The sequence below is a fragment of the Pogona vitticeps genome, chromosome 2 (genome assembly GCF_051106095.1).
Source record: "Pogona vitticeps strain Pit_001003342236 chromosome 2, PviZW2.1, whole genome shotgun sequence".
In the NCBI taxonomy this organism is placed as follows: Eukaryota; Metazoa; Chordata; class Lepidosauria; order Squamata; family Agamidae; genus Pogona; species Pogona vitticeps.
In genome coordinates this window covers 232398605-232422281 of record NC_135784.1, presented here as the reverse complement: position 1 = coordinate 232422281, position 23677 = coordinate 232398605, and the positions used below count along the sequence as shown (strand labels likewise).

At 39.1% G+C, this 23677-nt stretch overlaps 2 protein-coding genes across 2 annotated transcripts in view; one reads left to right on the top strand and one right to left on the bottom strand.

Moving 5' to 3' along the window:
• Positions 1-18872, top strand: TMEM252 (transmembrane protein 252). The gene is made up of 3 exons (XM_078385063.1): positions 1-3613; positions 7133-12693; positions 15521-18872. The coding sequence occupies exons 2-3, from the start codon at positions 12416-12418 to the stop codon at positions 15789-15791; spliced, it is 549 nt and encodes a 182-aa protein (XP_078241189.1). The 5' UTR covers positions 1-3613; positions 7133-12415; the 3' UTR covers positions 15792-18872.
• Positions 18486-23677, bottom strand: part of PGM5 (phosphoglucomutase 5) — an 80914-nt gene continuing 75722 nt past the window's right edge. Inside the window, exon 11 of the mRNA XM_020805650.3 lies at positions 18486-21671. Within this exon, the coding sequence (XP_020661309.2) occupies positions 21582-21671 (90 nt within the window). The 3' untranslated portion in view covers positions 18486-21581. The remainder of the gene's footprint in view (positions 21672-23677) is intronic.

Sequence of the window (23677 nt, the reverse complement as noted above, 5' to 3'; positions counted from 1 at the left end):
AATGTATTGTTGGGTAACCTGATGAAGAGAGGTTAAGGTTAAATGTTAGCTATTTGTTTATTTTTTAAAGTGGTCCAATAAAGGTATCACCTGCCTTTGCCTTTGTATTGTGTAAGGACTAGACAATTTTTTCCCCTAGAGCAGAGCTTCCCAAACTTGGGTAATCCAGATGTTCTTGGACTGTAATTCTCATAAACTCCAGCCACACAGCTGGTAGTGAAGGCTTCCGGGAACTGCAGTCCAAAAACACCAGGGTTACACAGGTTGGGAACCACTGTTCTAGAGCAAGAAGAGTATGTGTGATCTGTAAGCTCCTTTCATTTATGTTACTCAGACTTCCAAAATTATTAATTCTAAGGACATAATACCCTTTGCATTAGGCTCCACTTGTGGGCCTTGGGTACTAGGAAAAAACATAAATTATATGTTAAGTCTATTCCTGTAATCCCTGCCTTAAGGCACACAGCTCTGGCTAATGGCAGAATTCTTAATTGGGGATTAAATTATATCTGATTATAGCCTGCCTTTCTGAGAAGTTTTCAGGGCAGGTTTTTATAATTATAAATGAAGAAATAACATAAACAATGTAAATATATGTATAAAATAAATATAAACAATATAAACAAAATAAAATATAAAGCATGACAGAAATTATTTTAAAATATGGGAGAATTTAAAACAATATTTCACAGGGTCTAAGAGGGAAACCTTTCCAGCATGGTGCTTGTTCAGAAATGGTGTGCAGGTTCTTTCTAGCCAGCTGATTTTTTAAAAAAAGACCTTAATCTGGATTTCTCCCTCTCTAACAGTTGTGTGAATAGCACAAATGCATCCAGAAAAACTTTCCCCCTAGTTCAGTGAGTAGTAACACAGAGAGCTCAAATCTCAGCTGTGCCTCCAGGGAGAGGAGATCACCTACTGAGATCACCCAGAGTGTGTGCACCTGATAGTGTTATGTATCCTGCCAAAGCTGCACAGTTCTACAGCATGATCAGGAGGGACTGGTGGCTCACTTTAAACCTACAAAATCCTGGGAGAGTCAGCATGAATCTGAATTGACAGTGCATAATTATTTTTAATGGATTAGGACTATCATGAGGATCTTGACTTGTATTTACTGCCAGCTAGATGCGAGAAGCACGTTTCCCAGGAACTTATTCAATAAAGATTGATTTAAAAAAAAATAGGTGAACAGATATGACTAGAACTCAGTCACCTTTCTGTTGCTGAATAATAAAAGGAAACTGACCTTCAGTATTCTGCTATTGGCTGCTCAACAAACATAAACATCATCATTCTCTAGGAATGTTGATAGCCTGATGGTAGAACACCCAGTCCCTGGCAGTAATCCAATGGCCATCACAGTCCCATATAAGGAAAACTATTTCTTACATTAGCTGCTGAATACTACCCCTAGACACATAAATTCGTTGAATTTTACTACAAATAATGAAAGCATAAATAAATTACCATCATACTCACATACATACTCCCATGTATTACGGCAGCTACATATCCAGCGTAAAGCCTCCAGCACTGCAGTAGGGCACTAAAGACTTCCCTGAGAAGACATTTTTTGCTTTTTCCCAAAATGACGCAGGAATGAATTGGGCAGATGACTCTTCCATGGAAGAAACTCATTTGTGTTCAACCACACTGGGACAATGAGAAGAAGAAAAATCTTGTCTCTTAAGTTCCAACAGTGGTAGCTTTTCCCCCTCACTGCATGAGGAGTGCACTGGCTGACTTACTTTCTTCCGCATCCCGATTTAAAATACAGAAGTCTCCTGTTCCTTAGCCCTGAAGTGGGGCCCATGTCTCCTTTCAAATGTCACCGGATCCAGGTCCCATTAGCCCTAGCTAGCATAGCCAATGGTCAAAGATGATTAGTCCATGGACCTATGCGGGGGTATAGGCTCCCCATCAAAATTTAACATCAAGTCACCTGTGAAGGGTCTCAAAGGTGAGGATTTGAGGGAATGGGAAAGCAAGGGGTAACTGTGGAGGGCCCCACAGAAGTAAAATTCTGTGTCAAGGGTTTAAAGAGGAAGGGTAACATCCACCAAGAGCTACAGGAGACAGAAAATGCAAAGACACAAAATGAAGAGAGTTGTGGAATAAGAATGCAGAAGGCCTCAGGAGCTAAGCTGGTATCTCCAGTGGTGTCCAATCTGACCAAGGCCCATAGCTGAAAGGTGCAGGAGCTGCATTTTTCCATATTGTACCATATAAAGTGGGAGGCTGCGGGGCAAGCTGTGCCATTATATAACAAGATAATGACCCAGTATATAAGAGGGCACTGAAATGTAGGAGAGCTCATTTAGCTGAGAAGAATGAGAATAAATTGTGAGGGGCTTCTAATCCCCTAAACAAACAAGTGTTATAGCAGCAGTTTCTTTGAGAGGCACACTTAATTTACTGAGGTAAAATTCCCCCTATGGGGCTTCATCTCACCTTTAGTTATGTATGAAAAGTTCTCACAGGAGGAATGACAGTTTGTCCTCTGTGACTATTTGAAAGCACTGAAATAAACTGTGACTGTTCATTGAAAATTGATGAATATGATAGCTACACATCCTCTTTTAAGTGAGGACAGTCCTTTATCTGAAGGGCTGCCAGAGGACAGTCTACCTTTTGAATGTGTCCCCCATTTGAAGGGCTATCTAGTCTTAGTTTGACTAAAATGAGGTGAACCATAAGGAGGGGAAACAGGGGACATTGACAACAGCATTTAAATGCACAGCAGACCAGGCAGACAGAGAAACCAGCTGGCCACTCTCTTCTGTGCTTGAGTGAGATGCCTTTTAATTTTGCTTAAATTGTAAAAAATGGTTTTTAATTTTGCATCTGTACATATACATTAGCCGCCTAGAATGGTCCTCACCCTGACCAGATAGGCGGGACATAAATAAATAAATAAATAAATAAATAAATAAATAAATAAATAAATAAATAAATAAATAAATAAATAAATAAATAAATAAATAAATATGCAATTCTATGTAAAACCTGCTTTTTTTAAAACTACCTTTTTGGTGTTACACAGCTAATCGCCCTATAAAAGATGAATAAGCACTTCTTTAATCTCTGGGCCTGGAAAGCCAAGATAGCAGGGTTTCTTCGCTTTCCTACAGTTATAAGAGAAATCATTCACCAAACCAGATGATCTTCTATCTAGTTGACCTAATTCATTTGGAGTCCAGAATCTTTCTAAGAAAAAGGTGAGTTCATAATTAGCTCACATTTGGCCAGCTTTTACAGCTGGAGCTTGCCTACTAGAAAGTCAGTTAAGTACTTTTTTTGCTTGGGAAATGGTGAAATTGTTTTGTACAAATGAATGCACTGTGTGATTTACAAGAGTTTTATCAACACTGGATAGAATTCAACTATTGCTTAATGGGCAGAGTCCAAGAGGACTTGCAAAGCAATGCTTACAGGTTGCTTTACATCTATGCCATCTTTCCTGATGCCCACCAAGACCCTACGCACCCAGTTTTTAAAAATCTTTTAAAAAACTGTTGTGGCTATAAAGTTGCAGATATTGAGTCATTCTGTTCTTTTTTCTGCCCAATGTGCTTCTGAACTTATGTGGTCCAGAGCATTCTTCAGAAAGGTAAGGAGAGTGGGAAAGCCACAGGCCAGGCCTCTAGTGAGTGTACTGTATGTTGAGAGATGATGTCTGATGGAATTCTACCAGGGCAGAAAATGAACTCAGGGAATTCCCATGCTTTCTCCAGTCTTTAGGTTGGGAGAGAAATCTCATTATAAATGGCACTGCAAGAGGGTAAAGTTTTACTTTGTGTGTGTGTGTGTGTGATTTTAATGCCTGGGTGCTTTTCTCTTCTCCACTTCCAGCTGGTCCCAGCACTCACTGGCTCATGACCAGAATGTTTGTATGTATGTTGTACAGATGTTTATTCAGAAAGCATGACATTAAAATCTGTTGTCTGTCTCTGAGTGGGCTCACACAGTTTTACTCTTGTTTCAGAAGGGCTTCACTCTTGCAGAATCCCAAGTGCCCTGCTATGGGCCATCATAAAGGGCCTACCCCTTGGTTCTCTGGGCATGAAATCTCAGGAAATGAGACTGGAATGTGTGAATTTTGTGTACTAGGAATATGGGATTACTGAAATAGTGTTTTAGTGTGGGGATCCTGAAGGAAAAAGCAACTTCTATGTCCAAAGGAATGAGTTTGTGTTTTGGGGTTCAGAGCCCACCTTTATTTAATATACTTTCAGCATTTTGAAAGATTCTTTGTTTTTAGTCTAATTTTTTATGTTTCTGTGAAATGGATTTTTGCTGGCCCCTACAGCAGCCATTTTGTTGACAGTAGCTATGATATCTTCTCCAAATTCCAAATGTGTCTAGAACAAAAATGTTGTAGGCCTTTGGTCTAGCCAGCACTTGACAGAAATGTAGGAATGTTCAAACTACTGAAACAGCAGAAGAATTTGGAAATGAGAAGGAGGATTTATTTTGTGTTATAGGTTTACTGATATCTGGCCTCTTTATTTTGGATAATACATTATTTTCTAAAGCATGGCTGGTAAATATTATTTATAGAAAGTAACTATTCTTCTGTTCGTGCATCAGGTATTATAAAGAAGCAACCGTTTTGACTACATAGGGCCATCATTTGTCAATAGACTATGTATGACAGAGTTTAAGTCTGTACCACTTTATTTCTGAGTGTGTCATCTATTATCATCTATCTCTGCAGTGACAGGTGTAAGAATAAATTGTAATGTTGCCGATATGTATTCTGCCTCTGGGATTAACAGCTAGATGACAAGGGGCCAAATAATGGGAGAGACTGGAAGCTACTAGTGACCTGACTCCTTCATTCTAATGTGCTGGAAAGATGTATGGGGATAATTCACAAAGGTTTAAAAGGAGATCCAATGGGACCCATAATTCCTTGTTCTTCTGCTTTGCAAGCAGATTATCAGGTTCGACCTCCAACTTGTCTGTCTTAAAAGAATCTCAGATAGTATGGCTGAGGAACACTCCTTCCTGAAACCCTGGAGGGCTGAACTAACAGTTAGCATAGAGCAGCTTTTCATCCTAGTTGAGAGACATGGTTTATATTTATTTGAAGCACATTAACTCTTTCTTTTAGCTGATAAAGGCTCTTATTGGCAGCTTACAACAATAAGACTAAGACTATGTTCGACGTGGCATAAAATAAAAAAGGAATTGAGCCAAAGGAAAATTAAGAGGAACAAGCTTATCCTCTTAATTACATAGTTCTTATAATGACCAGCTGGAATAGTTTAAAAAAGGAGAAATTGAGGGCAGCTTGTCTACAGTGTGAGGGTACTCCCTGAAATGTCGGGGTGTGGTGCCTCCCCATCCTGATCCACAAATTAGCCTTGGAATATTTCTGGTCATAGGTGCTTCCTTGGCTCAGACCAGTGCAGACCAGTGCAGCGACTGTAACCCTGGAGCATACAGTCGCTGGAAGTGGGGAACTATTTCATGGAAGGGGCAGAGTGAGCATTTTATGAAACAAGTTGTACTCCAATTTCAAGTAAATTTCTATGTACAGTAAATTTCACTGTAGATGTTTCAAACTAATCTGATACATGTTTTATGACCATTTACAAGTCATATATAAAAAGGAGTCAAGAGCTCAACGAGTTCACTCTTATCACCTGGTTAGAAAAAAAAGAGAACTCCACACTCTTCTGATAAACCACATTCTCAGTTCAAATCTCAAGGTAATAAAAAAAAACCTACTGTAAAATAGCCCTTGATCTAGTGATGAGAAAACACAGTCTGGATCTCCATATTTTTGGTTTTAATTTTTTGAGGAACCAAATGTAACTTTGTAAAAATAACATTCTATTTTAGTTTGCTGAAAACTAAACTACTACCACCACCACCACCACCTCCAGCCATTGCAATATTCCAGTGCCCACTAAAAGAAGGAGGAACTAAGGATATTAAAAAGAAGCAAATACTAGTTTTCTCCCTATAATATTGCAGGCTTTTTGTCCTCTCATCATCCTGAAAGGGGCTCAGAGCTCCTCAGACGTGCCAGCTATAGAAGCCTTGTACGGTTTTCTAAGCATTAGCTGAACAGTGAAAATAGCCTCTACTGTATGTGCCTATCAGTGCTGCTAACCCCTATTTGCTATCTTCATGCCCCCAAGCCATATGTTAGGTCAAGTGAAGGTGATACAGACATCTGTAGAAGGTACTCCGCATCACTAGCAGAATGTTTTTAGCAAGTGGGGTCTGGAACAATCAGTATTTAATGCTGGGAAAAGTCTCCAGCACAATACTTGCACTGTCCTCAAAGCTTGGTTACAATGGGAGTATCTTCTCCCATATCAAACTGCCTTCTCATTTAGCTATGGAATATTACAAAGTAACCCCGCACTGATTAAATTAAAGGGAATACACTATCCTGTCCTTCATCCCAGGCATCAAAATGCCTTTCAAAAAACATTTAATTCTGACTTTAACCTTATTTATGCTCATTGTTGAGGATATGGGCCAACATATAGTTCCTGTGGGTTTTTTAAAACTTTACTTTTCTGGTACTTTTGAACCACAATACTATGTCAGAATGGAACTGGCAGAAATAATTTTGGCTCAAAATTGTCAAGCCAAATAACTCAGGTCCACTTGGGAAAACTATTAATACATTTTAAAGCAGTATCTCCTTTTCACTATTTGTGCCCCTCACAGTGAGGGTCAGCTGTGGACAGAGAGGTGCATCTGTTTCCTCTCCCCTTCCCATTTCACACCGAGAAAAAGATGAATTGTTTTAATCTTTTGCTTTTGATTGACAAATTAAAAAACTTATCTCCTTGCTCTCCACATCTTCTGATGAGCTATCTTGGTCGAACCTGGAGTGAGAACCTGCTTTTAGATTAATGACCAATCTTGAGAAAAATGATAAATGCAAAATCTAAGATTCCTTAATTTTAGGATTCTTTGCTCCAAGAAGGACTTTTACACTTACCACCGCTCTCTTCACCAGTTCCTGAGGGAGTTCAGCCAGAATTCTAGGATCCATAAGGAAGAATAATTATTTCTGCTTACACCTATTTTTCTTTTCAAATACTGTAGATCTGTAAACTGACTAGCCATTTTTCTCTTTTTCTCTAATATTCCCTGCCAGAATGAGCAACTGCATTTCTACATCTGGAGGCATTGGGAGAAGAGGAAAAAGCTAAGAAAAGGAGCAAGAAGAGGAAACTGTTGTAGAGATGCAAACTTTTCTATTGGGCTTGCCCTTTCAACCCTGCAATAATTTTCACTTTTTGCTTCCTTCTTAATTCTTTCCTTTGGAGTTCCTTGTTGCTCTGTTTATCTCTTCTTCCTCTTCCAAAAGGCCTTTATAATCTTAGATTATAATCTTACAATGGCAGAGCTGGAAGGGACCCTAGGGGTCAGAGTCCAGCTTTCTTTGTTTCGTTTATTCCTTCACCCCAGAAACAGGCCTACAATTTACCAACCTATTCCTTCACTGGGTTGTGTGGCGTTTCTCATTAAGTGGATCATTTCCACAATCCTTTTTTTCCCTCCCAGCACTTGAACTTATTGTACAGTAAAAGGAGGGGAGGCGTATTGAGGTGTGTCTCATAGCCATCAGATTCGTGCCCCTGCATAAGCATAAAGAACCTTCAAAGCTGAAAAACCATATTCACCTTGGAATTAATGTTTAGCTTTATCAGCTGCAGCAATTAAGTTATCAGTTCTTTTTGTTGTGACATGTTATCTCTTAAGTGACAGTCACACTGCACAAGGACTATGCATTCAAATCTGACTCTGCAGATTCTAGCAAGAATTTTCTCCAGTGACATCACTGGAGGCACAAATGGCCTCAGATGCGCTTATTGTTTTTATTTGGGCCTTTCACACATTCCAGTCTCCTTGACAACTTTACAGGGGAGGGACTCTGCATCGTTTATAAGTAGGAACTGACAGAAATGACAACAGAACATAGACAGAACTAGATGAGATAGATTTATAACAGGTTTCATGGTGTGTCTGGCTGTTGGATAAAACCTGTTCTTTCCACCCAGTGGCCTTGATGACTTTGGGCATTCTTCAAAAACCAGATGAAAGTGTACTTTCCAGGTGGTGCATACAGAGATGATTTAGCTGCATTGTAAAATGCTTCGTGAGAAACCATATCTGAATTCAACTACTGCATGGAGAACTTTAGGAGCAAGCTCCAATACGAAGCCTGAGTCCATAGCTGTGGCTGCAGAGTATCTCCCATTTGACATGACTACTAGGCTGGCAACAGGGGCAGTAGCCTCTTTCTATTGAGGCAACTTTGATTTTCTCCTATCCCTTACCCCTGCTATTACTCTTAGCTTCAGCCAACATTTGTGTGTGTGAGTTGTTTTGCAAACACCATGACTGCAGCCTGAAAGATAATAATCATAAGAGCTAGTAGGAAGTACTCTCTCCCAGCTCCAGGCTTTTGCCCTGCACTGCAAAAAGGTGCAAGAGGTAGCCAGCATCACAAGGGTAGGCAACTTCCAGAGGCCTGGGGGCTGCATTGACATCCCAAACACACACTTTGTTCTGAAGTCAAATTACTCTTCCAAGAGTGCAGTGTGGCTTCAGAAGTTTTAATGGACAACTGGCCATTTATGTATTGCTGTTTTCAGCACTTTCCATTGTACTACTGAATTTTGGAGCTGCTGTGGCAAATTTGGCATCAGTGGCTATCCCTGAGAGAAGTACACGACAGTGGCACTCTACTGCCAATATGATCGGATCCAATGAACTGCACCCTGTCTCACAGGACTGAACTTCTACTAAGTATCCAACTTATACTGATTGCATTGTCTATTTGAGCTTGACTGTTTAAAATGACACAATCGCACATGTGTAGAGATCAAAGGGATCCCAAGTGTCATCAAGTTCAAACCGTTGCTGAAGCAGAAAACCCATAGCTAAAGAATCCCTGACATATTGCCCTCCAACCTCTGCTTAAAAACTTCCAATGAAGCCGAGTCCATCATCCTCGGAATCAATGCATTCCACTGTTGAACAGCTCTAATTGTCAGTAAGATTTTCCTAATTTGGTGAAAATTCCTTTGTCATAACTTGACTACATTACTTTAGATTCTACACAGTTACAGGGGACAAAAATTGTTCCATGTTCCACATGACAGCCTTTCAGATATTTAAAGCTTGCTATTGTATCATCTCTCAGTCTTCTGTTTTCCAGGCCAAATATACCCAGCTTCTTCAACCTTTCCTCAAGTTTTGCTTTCCAGAACTCTTACTATCCTGGTTGCTGTTTTTTTGACACATGTCAGCTTGCTGAAATATTTCTTAAACTGTGGTGCCCAGTTTAGAATGATACTATTGTTCGTACTTCGTTGGTGCAACCTATACTATACTCATTTTTGTTTTTGGTCACTGAATCACACTGATTCGTGTTTAGCATGTTTTGGGCCGAGCCAATCAACCACCCACAGATCCACCCAACAGTTACATTGTCTAGGTCACATTTTACTAGTTCAGCCACAAGAATATAATTAGGAACATTTTAAAGACCTTAATGATATCAAGATACACTGTATTCACAGCATTCCTCTCACCTATCAAGCTTGTGATGCTATCAGAGAAAATTAAAATTAGATCACCATGACTTGTTTTTGAAGAAAACTGTGCTGTGTTAGAAATTATGAGCTCACAAACCAACAGTTTAATTATCTGTTCTAGAATCTTTCCTAGTTTCAGTGTCAAGTTGATGGTTGGTAATTGTGCCATTTCCCCCCTTCTTTTTGAAAATAAGCATGACATTTGTTCACCTCCAGTCTTCAGGGATTTGTTCAGAAGTTGCAGGGATTATAGCCAGAAACTGCTGAGATTATATTTGCAAGTTCTTTTAGTATCCATGGTTGCAGTTCATCTGGCCCAGGAGCACTGAATTCACTGAAGGATAGAGGCTAATTAGGTATTCAGCATACTGCCTTTTCTTTGTGACTTATTAGTGTTTCTTCATTCATGACTTACCATTTTCTTCCTCCTCCTCTTGTTTCAAGCATAGCTGAAAGAAACCCTTGCAAGTTTCAGCTCATTTTGAGCTTTAGCCTTCCCAACCTTCTCTTTACAATACAATACTTTGTAAATTCTTTAGTGATTTGCCCCTTTCATTTAATACACATTCCCTTTTAAAATCTTAGTTCATCTGAAAGCTCCTAATAGCTAACAGCTAAAGCTACATTCAGCTTTCTTTTATGTTTTCCACTTTTTTCCTCATTGGAATTGTTTGTGGTTGTACCATCTATATCTCACCCTTAAGAAGCTTCCATCCCTTTATCAACCATGTGGTATGACATAGTATTTCCTTATGTTTATTGAAATCAGCTTTAACAGAGTGTTGCTTATACTAAACTCAGCCTTCCCTTTCCTGAGTACATATCCCAAGAGAGTATGGTCACTTCTGCTTCAACTTCCCCTCATATTTCATTGACCAGTTTTTCTCTGTTAATCAGGACCAGATTCTGAATAGCTGATCCCTTTCTCACTTCTTCCACCTTTAGAAAGATGAAGTTGTCAGCAATGCAAGTGATGAATCTATTGCATCTTACATTCTGTGCAGAGTTGCATCTCCAACTGATAGGGTAGCTAAATTCTACCCTTATTACTGTGTTTCTCTTTGGACATTTGGCAATCTGATCTAATAAGGTATCATCCAAATCTTCAGTCTGACTAGGAGGTCTGTAGCACATCCTCAAAGTCACATGATTATTGTTTCTTTCTCCTTGGATAAAGTATTTCTTTCTCCCAAATACATCCCAGGTTTCAATGCTTCAACTCCTGGATCTCAAGTTGCTTGCATCCATACAATATTATCTCTTCTCTCTTGTTTAGTTTATTCCCTTTGAATATGTTGTCATCCTCAATCACTACATTTCAGTCATGGATTTCATCCCACCAGATTTTTTATTGTTTATTATCATATTTGCCTTCTTGTGTTGAGAATTCAGACTAGAGATTGGCACAAATTGTTTTGTGCTTGGTTGTCACAAATATCTGAGTGGCACTACAGGTGTCGCGTAATCTCTCCCCACCCCACCCCCACAGCTGGCTCCCCTGCTCACCAGCTGGTGTGCGCTGCTCATCTTCTGCTCTTTGTGTGGCTGTCCAGTTGAAGCAGGAGCATGGACTTCCCTTCTCTGCCTCCTCCAGCAGATGCCCACTCAGAGGCAGAACTGCAGTAATCAATGTTCCACCTCCTTGTTTGAGTGAGCAGCAACTGGAGGAGGCAGAGAAGGGAAATCTGTGCTCCTGACTTGGCTGTCACGTGAATAGCAGGAGACAAGCAGCACATGCTGGCTGGTGAATGGGAGAGTCAGCTGGAAGGGGGAACGGAACGTGTGGCACCTGTACCGCTGCTCTGACGACTTGGTGATGAACCGTCATGAAGCAATTTGTGCCCATCTCTAATCTTCTTTCCCATGCTAGACATTGGTATAGAAACATTTTAAACCATGGGTTGTTATCTACAACTGCTTCCTTGTTGTCCTTCTCCTTCTATTGCGTATGTCACCATCTCAGTTAATACTCTTGTCCCTGGTATTAGTCTTCTCGCCCTCTAGAGTATCTTCATCCTCCCTGGCAGAGTTCAGTTTAATGCCCTCCTGTTCAAATTTGCAAAACTTATAGCAAATGTATTCTTCCCAGTCCCAGTAAGGTGCAATCCACTGCTTGTCAGGGCTATTTCTTCATGGAAGCAAACAGTATACGAATCCAAGAAGACAAACTATTGCCAATGGTACCATCTGTGGTTAATTATTTTTGTCTCGCTTCATGTACCAAAAGGAATGGGAAAAAAAACCCTGTGCCCAAAGGTCCTTCTAGTTTCTAAAATATGAAAGACATTAGCATGTGGATAAGAAACTACAGAGAATACTGAAAGCTTCTTGAGAGCACTGAAATAATTAAGGGCAGTCTCAAAGAGATTACTCTGAAGTAAATTTCACCAACTTACTTCAAGATAAATGCAAGATTGCAGCCTTGGTTCATAATTCTTTATTTTGTCTAATTTTTAATAGAACATGAAGAACAATGGAATTTTCTACATTTAAATTTTTAAACTACACATACCCTATGCTGTAGAAAAATGTTGGCTAAAGACTAGGTAGGGCATTGCATTTCTGTTCCAGTGTGAACTGCACAGGCAGCAAAGTTTGCTGAGTTTATGCTGGCAATGAAACACTACAGGAAGTATTTGCTGTCTCTTCTACAGCAGTGTTTTGATTATAAATTAATCTCTTGAGATATAGTGACTGCTTCAAATCGTTAATGAATATCTTAGGTCAACGTGTCCAATAGTCAGTTTTGTGAGAGCTTATAAAACACTGAAGGAGGCGCATAGGAAGCACTGGATGACAGATACCTGAAGTAGAAGCTGAGGCTCACTGCAAAGATGCTCAAGAACCTGTTCTCGGTTCTCCGTATTCTTGTGCTCTTATTTGGCTTTGCAATTATTTGCTTAGGAGCCTTTTGCATCTCTACAGATGCCTCTGTATGCAAATGCAACAGTTTCCCTATTGCATATCTCCTATTACCTTTTGGATTCTTCTCTCTCCTCTCCGGGATCTTCTGGAGCACTTATCATGAGGCCAGCAAGCACAAAAGCTTATTCCATAGTATTATACAAGGAAGCTTCAGAGACCGAGCTACTCACATCAGTACTGTAGACAGGTATGTGTTTTAGTCTACAGGGTCAGTCTTTGACTTTGTGTTTCCTTGTTTCCTATATATAGTCCTTCCTCTTTTTCATCCAGCTTCTGTCCAGTGATATACTTGACTAGACCACCATTCATGACTGCCTTTTCTTTACACTTTGTTCCACCAGCCCTTGTCCCTTCCTAATACTGTACAGCAAATATTATTCATTAGGTTTTCTTCTCATCTCACCCCTTTGCACATCATTTTCCAACACCAAATTTAAAAAGTCTAGTTTCCATTCTTCCATTTCACACCTCTCATTTACGTTATATTCATTCAAAGCTATACTCCATACATGTTTTTCTATAAATGCATCTCTCGAAAGTAAACTAATTCCTCTTTCATCAATAATTTATTCTTATGAAATGTCAGCTTCAACTCACTCTGCTTTTAATTTCTACCATCAAGGTTCCATCTTCTTTCCGGTTAATTTTTTAATTTGCTCACTAAGTTTTCTGTACAGCTATATTATCACTCATACAAGCAGACTGGAAAAGGTGTTTACTTATTTTATACTTTGAAGTCTTTATTACCTTGACATTTATTTCATCCTTTGTTCTGGAAAACCAATACAAAATTAATTAATTAGATCCAGACACATGTGACAGAACTCTGCTAAAGGGATGTTCTGGTGAAGCAAAGTAGAGATATTTTCCCAATTCTCCTTTACCTCACTGTGCCCCTGTCTACTTGGGGACTTTTTGTGGTAGTGTGAGAGGAAATGCCAGAAGCCATAGTGAAATCTGTAAAAATCACTTTCCCTGCGCAGGATCTAATTTCATTTCCAACTTGTAAATAGCTGTCCAAACCCAACCTAACCCTAATCTATTCGACTGTTGCAATATAGCAACCATTTTAAGAATCTGAAACAATCCTTCCAGACAAATACTGTGCCACTTTTTTACTTTCCTTTCTTCTATGATTAATCCAATGTGATGAGGATGATGTATTTTGTTCCTGTTTTGTTTTGTAAAACCAAATGTATTTTTTACTTAACTATTTAATATTATTCCATTCCTGATTCTGACTCTCATAGGAAAACTGAGGGAAAAGAATATCTCTTTTCTCCCAAAATAAAATTTATCTGCAGGATATATGTTTTTTTTCCCTCTCTGAGAAATCCTGTGGGAAATAAATCTTGAAGGATTTGAGAGAATTTTGGGGGTCATTTATTTTCTGGACAAAATGCCAGGCTGCACAGGATTATTACAATTATTGCACTGTATAATACCTTTCTTGTGCAGAATTCACCTGAAAAGAGCAGAAGAAATGCCAACTTGCAAAGCATTGTTACAGTGCTTGCATAAAATGGCTCCTTTCCTATGCAGGATTCACTGAAAAGGGCAAAAATTGTGCAGGATTTGGCCGTTTTCTGCGTAGAATAATGATCCAAAAATTTAAGGGAAAAAGGCGGAGAAATTAAGTGCATTCTTTTTTCACTGGTACGGGGAAAGTCTCAGCAGGGAGCATGGCAAGACTTGGAAAATTGCTACAATTAAGAAATACTAGGAGTACTTTTCACACCCCACTTTCAATCCTTTGAACTACTGCTCTCTGTGTAACATTTTCTATCTCAGATAGTCTCCCATGATGCAAAGAACAAGGATAGTACTACAGCGTTTATTTTGATAAAGAAAAACCAAATTAAGTTCTATGCTCAATCAACAAAGCTCCCTAAGTGGCCTTCTGTGAGTCCTACCTCTCTCACAGAATTGTTATGAGCATAAGAAAAATCTATACTTTTCAGGACAGTATTCAAAACATCAGGATTTATAATAAATAACTGAACGACAAGATTTTTTTTAAAAAAAGCTGTACATCTGCTAGGGTACATACAAAATACTTTGAGACTTAGCAAACATTTTGATTATGAGAACCAAGAATGACCAAGAATCACTTGATCCTTTTTTAGCACATACTCTCATGAAGTTCAGAATAAAACAATTACTTCAAAATAGGTTCTCAGTATTTTAAATACTAAGATTGAATTTCAATCTTTAAGATGCAATTCAACCCCAAGTACAAATGACTCTTCAGTATTTTTCAAGAGATTATAAACATCCTGTACTTCATATGAGATTGAGTCTTCTGTATAATTCTGCCTGCCATTCCTAGAGTAAAGGCTGATGCTGTCACAGTAAGAGTTTCCTTAAGTCAAGGTGGCCTCTTGCTTGGCAAAGTTTGTTAATGGGCCATGGAACACAAATGTCACTTCCTGTTCTGTTGTAGTAACAGTGCCATAAACACTCACAATTGGCAAAGCAGCGGATCTATAAATAAGACTCAGCACATACCCCTGGGTAGATAACCAGAAAGGTTTAACACTTTGAAAGAGCTTATAGCCAGTACTGGAAAATAAATTATACTATATAAAGAGATTTAATCAGAATACGCACTTCCTGAACAAACAGGTACTTTTAATAGAAAAGCACATTAACACTGGGCAAAATGTGGGTCATTCTTCCATGTCTGAGACTTATCATGTGGTCACTGATACACATATTAAGATTTCTGAAAGCAACCATGTCAAAGATGAAGGCCTATAAAACAAAACACTTATCATTCAGATGCCCTCCTCCCCTTATTGGTTTAAATCTCTGCACATGTGGCTCCCAAGGTAATGTAAAGCTTGTGACTGTTTACCTGTGAGGAGAATTAACATTGTAGTGAGTAGATGCAAGCCAAGGATTTCTGCAGATTACTTTGTGGCAAACATTCAAACAATATATAGATTGGTGCAATGTTAGTACATAGGTCTTTTAAAACAGTTTGTGTTTTTGTGTGTTTTTCCCCCCTTCAGGCCTGACTTTTATCCTCCATCATATGAAGACAGCACTGATCCTGAAAAGCAGACCTTCCAGCTGCCAGTCTGCCCACTGGAACGACAGAAGGAAACTTACAATATACCTCCACCTCTGTACACAGAGAGCAGCCTTGAATTCATTGAGGAAGCCAGCGCTCAGGAAGAACAGCCTCCTTCCTATGAAATATCCCTGCAGCAGCAAGCTGCAGCACATGACCTAAGAGAGGAGGAGACTCTCAATGCGCCTGTGTCACAGACCAACTGCTAATGAAACAGCCTGTCGAAGAATCTGAGAGAGAGAAGGCATCCCTGCTCTTCCTGGAAGGAGGCAATGGTGCAGAGCACCCCTGAAGGGACCGGTTTCTTCCAGCAGTGTACACTGGCTACAAAACTAACCCTGTGGGGAGGTAGTGTTCAGTGGCTAGCTGTGTGGCATTACAAAGGTTAACTTAGAAATAATGTGGTACTTTCAACCAGGAGTAAGGTTTGCGGTTGCTATGAATAATGTGCTGGGTTCAATCCAGTATTATTGGCCCACTGCAACAATTGATCTGTCTGTTTACATTGTTGTGGTTTTACTTTACTTGTGTTAGGAAATGACTGCAACAACCACCTACAAAAAATATCAATAGTAGCACGATGATGTGTCAGAGGCACTGACATGTTTGAAAGCATGGGGTAAATATCCTAAGGAGAGCATCTGGTCTAATAACGAATGAGGGAATTGTACATACCTACTGACTGAGAGAAGCTATGCTTCTGCTGTAGGGAAGTATTTTGTTCTATCCTTGGCATCCACAAGGATGATGAGAGGTATTTTTTTCGGAGTTAAACTCCTGAGTGCTATAAATTGTTTCCTGAGCACTGCTCTGTACAAAGAGATGAAGGGTCTTCTAACGGAGAGCCAGCTGTGGTGATTGAATGAGAGTAAACTTTGGTTGTACTCAACAGATCAGTTTTACAGCTGAAGTAAACAAAAAGCTTTGAATTAAACTTGAGATAGTTGCATGAAAATATACGAGTTCAACTGCAGAATGCAGTTCAACCTGAATGCAAACTGTTTATCTGGGAGTGTACATTTGCCTGTTTTGTTTTTAATGGCTGTAGTAGTATTGTGCAATGTATATATGAAAGCCTCCAGCTAAAATACATGGGCAAAGCATTCTGTCAGATGAAATATACTGTTAATGGTTGTTCAAGATTTCTGAAAAGGATGCTTGTATAATAATGCAACTGAGCTATTTTCCCTTAGGTACTCCTGTTCATGAACTGTAACTGCCTTTCAAGTTCTTGAAAGGGAAAACCTCTATGTACAGTTAATTGGCCTATATTTTTTTATTAAAAATCAGCAAATGGATATGAAGACCACAACCACACTTGCACTTTACGATAACTAGTACTGGTACACTTCATGTCCATATACAATATGTTCAGTTACTTTTCAGTATTGTGTGGAGCTCTGGCATCACTTTCTTTGTTTTCTGTTAGCAATGGTTATCTGTGAGATAGGAAACGTCCTGAAGAACTATCGAACAGATGCAATTTCTTATTTTGTAATGACAGAGTGTGGAGTTCTCGGGCTATCTGATTTACATACTGCTTAATATTTAATTGCACTTTCTTTTTCTTAAAATAAAGTTTTGTACTGAAAACATTTAAAGAGAAAACTTGCTTTTGCTTGATGGAAGGGACATTTATATTAAAGAACAAAAGAAGTCCAAAATAGAATGCAATGGATTTCATAGCAAAGCTTTTAAATGAGCTTGACTTTGGATAGTTTCATGACTGAATAAACAGCTCCTGCAAGAGCCTTTGTGTGTGCACATGTGTGCACCTGCGTACGTACATACACATGCACATACACACAAACTTTGTTATTTGATCACCACGCAAGAGAGCCACTACCATTCACAAAGAAACAAGAAGCAAGGAAAATCCCAAAATCTGACTCATTTTTTCATCAATTACTCACTTCTCAGCCAAACACAAAGCAGTTGTCAGGGCTTTTTTTCAACAAGTTCTCTAGGTATATTGGAGCTACAAAATGAATCAAAATACTTTGAAATCATAGTGAGCCCAAGAGTATCCTGTAGACTATCTTGAAAGCTGAAATGGGTGTTGTCAACAGTCAGGCTGCCCTTTGCCATTTAAAATTTTGCATCTTTTTTCCTGCTCACAACACAAGAAAAATATTGTGCAGCAAAGCAATATGATACCTTTTCATGGGACTCTGAATTGTGGATACAGAAGCACAATATATTACATTCACAAAAAGGAGATGTTTTTTAAAGAACTGAATTTTCTCCAGATCAGCAGTTTCCAGTGCACATCTTAACTTCACATAGCTTTTATTCTTATGACAATATTAAAAATTTGGTTAAGAGGCAGTAATTTGTCAGTAAATATTATGGTTGAGCAAGGAAACATTTGACTTTGCATAAGTTTGAGTTATTACACATTATATTTTGCTCATACTTTTGACAACTACTTCAAATTGGTTTAATTGGCCATTAAACTGTTTGAACTAAATAATAAAATTGAGAGGGTTTCTAGTCCTGAAAATTAATGAACTGTATGGGCAAACTACGTGGTCCCATTCCCAAAATAAGTGAATGGTAAACTATTTCTGAGTACTTTATACCTAAACAAATCTGAGGAGGGTTGCTGTAAGTTGGAATTGGCTTAACAGTACACAATTATATTTATTATTAGTACTCCATGAAAAGTCTCCAGTAAGAGCCAATAAAGTGATGTTTTGAAGTGTATGGCAAATCAGCAATAATAGTTTTAATTCAACAGAAATTACAATGTACTTGAAATGTCATCTCAGTTGTTTATGGCTGTCCTGTTCCTCATCACAGTAGCAAAGCCAATGGCAATGAAGGCAACGGCCACTGCGACCTACTGGCAAATGTGGAGTGTTTACATACTGATATTGCACGAGAAGGAATAATAAAACTTATTTTGATTTACAAAAAAGATGTTTAATGATGCTGCCATAAAACACTGTGATTTTAGAAGTGAGGAAATAACTAGAGTCTCATTTGTTTAGACATAGCTTTTTTTAAAAAAAGGTACGGTATTGTGTTACGGCACACCATGACCTTTCTTCAGCAATAGCAGAAATGTGGCAGTGGACATATATAATAAATATCATTGCATGTTTTGACAAATACCAAAAAGAAACCAGATCAATTTCCAACAGCACAAGAATGCCCGAGATTGCATGAATAATGAACATAACGGCCACTGCAATGGATGTTACTAGGCTACAAAAGTTTCAGATTGCATAAAAGCTGTCTCAACACATAACAAGCAGCCACACCTCTCTATTCCCAAAAAAGAAAAACATCCACATGAGTCAAACACAGAAAGAGTTCTCATCCTTTCAGGGTTGTGAGGCACTGTTGGAGTCATGCTATTATTTCCCAGGCACAAGCAACGTTTGCTGTATCCAACCATTCAATGAGAATCCTCTCTTCTGCTCCATCTGTTCCCTGATGACTCATTCTGCGACCTTCTGAAAAAAACATTTGGTAGACTTTCAGACAGCTAAGTGAATTAGAAAAGGACTTTTAAACCTTCAATTTATTACCCTTCCACAGGCAGCATAGATCATATTTTATTTGGGATAGTCTCCTTCTCAGGCTCCACTCCACTCTAAACACAGCCAGAGGCACAAAATGCCTCCCTTTTGCAGCAGGTAATCTGAACTCTCAAACAGACCTGCCATCCCTTAAACTAGAGTGATGCAAAAGGAATGAGTCTAATTCATTTCAATGGTATTTCATTAATGAACTAAAATTGAAGCCGTCACATTTTCATAGATGATTTGTCTTTTCCAACACCCTACCTCCCTTTATTTAGGGAAGTGACGAAAAGAACCACACTACTACTCTGTTTCTAAATGGATCTGGAAGTGGTTTAGGATATTAAATGGCTTCCACACCATTCTTGTGCCACCATTAATTTGAGAGAAACTAAGCCAAAGGAAGATCAATTTGTCAGAGTGCTTGTTCCACTGAGCAGAGGTGGAAATCATCATTTCTAAGGCACTAATGGTTTTTAAGGCTATGCCTGACACATTGTTTCAGCATAGTTACAATTTTTTTCAAGAGATAACAGGAAGCATGAACAACTAGAAATCTTACACAAGCAATGTGGATCACTTCCACTATTTCATTCTGTGCTACCTTTGAAAGGAACCACATGATCATTAAAGATGGACAAGCACTATCCACATGTTCTGTGGGGACCTGAATATATTCTGGATGGATCATGAACAGAAATCTTGTTTTGTTGACTTCTGTTCTTTAATTTATCTCAGAGGATTATGCTACATACACTTATATTTCCATCTGTATGATGACATGTAATCCTTTTTAAAAGACAGTTGAGTACCAGAAATGTAATTAATTAGAACATTCAGTTATCATACATTTGTATAAGTACAAAACAATGACATTTTAGGGTCCACACTCTGGTTAAATCAATGTGTGGTAAATGAGCACTTATGAAGAGACATTTCTGATACAGTATACTCCTTTTAATTCATAGTTGGGGGTTCTAAAAGAATCACACAATCTCTCCAAATTAAAAGTCTGACTTTGTCATGACCAAACACCCCTAAAGAAATGGAACACCTGTTCATTTCAAAATATAGCTTCATAACAACTCGTTTATTTAAAATAAAGCTGGGGGGAGGGGAGGCTAGTCTAGCAGTTTCCTTTCAAAAGCAGTAAAATGTAACAGAAGAAAGTCATGGCCCTCTGCCCAGCCAGCTGCTGTAACTCAATGCTAAAAGGAGGAGGTTGCCTCGGGTATTGTTTAGTAACAGTACAATAGAGATATTCTTTAAATTAAAACTAGACAGAGTCACAAAAAAGATCTGAAAGGGGGCTAGGAGGGGAAAAGCCATTACACTTTTTAACTGCAAGTGTGCAGGCCACATGTGTAGAGCATCTGCACTGCTGCCGATTTGTGATTAACTGAGGAGGCAAGAGCAGAAAACAGAAACTGTTTGCCAAAGAGCTGGCTGCACGGTGATTTTCTTTCTCCACCTTTTGAATTTGAAAGTTTTACTTACATAAAGTGTGCAAGAATGCAGCACATGCCAAGCTTCAGCTGGTACAGAAAACAGTACTTATTAGTCATAGAACTTTGGCTGAGAGTTTAGGATTGGCCGTTGCAAGCATGCTTTGGAAATCATAAATGGTTCAATGAAATCTCAGTTTAAAATTGCTACACTGTGCACATTGACATGGAGGAAAATTCTATTGAGCTCACTGGGGCTTACTCCTGAGTAAACATAGGGTATAAATCTCTAAGCAGAACAGCCAGATCTGCAGTTTCTGTGCATGAGCTGCACTGTTTGGGCTCTGCGCCTTGTGTGACATTTCATCCAAAGAAAAAATTCCTAGCATCTTGGATAAGTGTTTAGTCCCTTATTAGTAGCTGAATGTTCTAGTCAGCTGCAACGACCCAGAGCTCTCTAATAGTCTAACTCAAAATCATGAAGTAGACCATGGCAATCAAAAGATAGGTCTGGACATCATGGGGTATATAACTTATTTTTTTTTCCCTAGGCTTTTTGAAAATACAATTTTATAGTTTAAAACTTATTAAGGCTACATAAGAGTGAATTAAAATTGAGGAATCTTAAAATACAAACTGCCACCTGGACCCTGTATAATGCAACAAAGCCCAGCCAAAGGAGTATGTAGCCCACTCCTGCTTGGCAAAAACAGAACACAAAAACCTTTCCTGTCATGCTCACATTATGAAATAACAGACTGTTAATATAAATGAAGCATTCTGTTTGGTTATTTTGTGTGTAAGAAAATACTTGAAGCCATAGTACAGAAGTAAGTGCATTGCTGGTTTAGTAGAACAATGAAACAAAATACAATCAGTACTGAAATTTATCCTGCACCCCCATCCCAATTCCCTCAAGCCCTTTAAGTTGTAATAAGGCACAAAAAGCTGATGTGTTTCAGTCAGGTCTTCTTTCCACCTTGCTTTCTCATATTTGGCCCTGGGTTATTGCTCCTTCCCTTGTTCAGGTGATGACAGTAGGACCTTTACGACCTGTCCTCTCGTGAATCTGAGATATTTTCAGTGCAATTGCTATAAGAGGACTCAATACAGCCTAGAAAGGGGGGAAGAGCAAAGAACAATAGGGTAAATTTGAAAATGAACAACAATAATAAATTTAAGAGTTTAAAAAATTAGGCATTTTTAATGAGTTGTGGTGGCTCATATATATTATAAGAGAAAAAAGTTCATGAACATACAAAAAGCAGCTCCATAAACATAGAAGTGTATATAGATTTGAAATGGCATGGGCAGCTCCACAATGGCAGATACGCATATAGCAAGACAGGACAGATTTCTGCTCATCCCAACACAGCAGCCAATTACGTAGGATACAAATGTATATGTATTAACATGGAAACTTGGTAAATGAACTCCATGGGCCACACTTTCAAGTTTACATGTACAAGATTACATTGTTCAGGTGTTTCAGTCCATGTAATCAAGAGATTATGATGATGATGATGATGATGATGATGATGATGATGATGATGATTATTATTATTATTATTATGTAATCAAATGATTGTCCTTTCCTTGTTGTTATGCTCTAACTATGTGTAATTCATTTTAAAAACAGGAAATGGTTTGGGTAGAAAAACAGACACATACACAGCTTGACCTGGAAAGAAGCCAACTGCATTTATTTGTTCAGGCATCACTGGGGACACAGAATGCTCGGTATGTTTCGTCCTGCTACTTGATATGACTCATAGCAGAAAGAGTCACCATCAAATGCCTACCACCCTGGGACAGAGAGTGAAGATACACAATGAAGAAGGCAGTAGGGATGTACCATTCATATTTCTTGGACTCCAACTCCCAGAATTCTCCAAAAATTCCTGAGGAAGAATTCAGGGAGTTCCAGTCCACAGACTCACAGAAATATAGATACCATTTCCTTCTTCTAGAGCAGGGCCTAGCCCTCGGAGGCTGCATTCTAGGCTTTCATTGCCAGCTGCAAGGCATCCAGGGAGGAAGCTGCTACAATGCTTCCTGGGTGTGGGCAGTTTTACTGCCTTTAGGTTGAACAGAGGGCATCTCCTGAAGGACTGATGAGCAGGAAGGACTGTAGCAGGAAATGGCATAGAATGCAGCCTCAGAGGGCTAGGCACTGCTCTAGGCGAGGGAACTATAAGTATCTGAAGGTGTGAGTCTGCAGAATTTTACGAGTCCAAAAACCCAATGTTGAAACTGAAGCTGTCTTACTTTGGGCACAACATGAGAAGGCAGGATTCTCTGGAAAAGACAATAATGCTGGGAAAGGTTGAAGGCAGCAAGAAAAGAGGAAGACCAAATACGAGGTGGACAGACTCCCTAAAGAAAGCCACAGGCTTGAGTTTGTAGGAGCTGAGCAGGGCTGCTGAAGATACGACATTTTGGAGATTGCTCATTCATAAGGTCACCAAATATCAGAGGTGACTTGCTAGCATATAACATTTATTTAGCAGTTAATCGTGTGGCACTTTGCCAGGGAAGGCATAACAGCACCCCCTGTTGGCTCGTGCGCAATACCCTTGAAAACCATAGCTGTCTGCTATGCAGTCTTCTTTTCCTAGACTGTGGCACCACTCTGGTCTTATCCATAACAATGAGCACACAAACTACGTCTCACCACTCACATACTAATCTCCTCAGCAACCATAGCAAAGTGGCTGTAGAGATTTCAGACTTTAGTCCTGATATATTGAGATCCCACCACAAAGTTCTCAGCAATCTCACTGTATACCTCCCGACACTGCACAGCTGACTGACACTAAGAACAGCTGAGAAGTGTGCTAACTAGTGGCCTCTTCGGCTGCTTCCAATGCCAGCCAACTAAGAGGAGGAAGAAGGATCAGCTGAGGACTGGAGAGGGAGTAAGACATTGAGCTGAGAGCTGCCCATATATGCAGTAGCAAACTTACACGGCTAATCAAATGTGGAATTACTCTTTGAGTTCTGATGATAGGCAGTCAACCTCATAATCCAGTTTTGAAAGATCCTAAATGAAAGGGGGAAGTGAACGGGGACTAGCAATTCTGACCCACAGATGTTTTGCCCTCTGCAGCGACAGTCATT

Coding starts and splice junctions, on each gene's coding strand:
- TMEM252 (XM_078385063.1), top strand. CDS start 12,416: ATGCTCAAGAACCTGTTCTCGGTTCTCCGTATTCTTGTGCTCTTATTT. Junction 12,694..15,520: donor CACATCAGTACTGTAGACAG/GTATGTGTTTTA, acceptor TCCCCCCTTCAG/GCCTGACTTTTATCCTCCAT.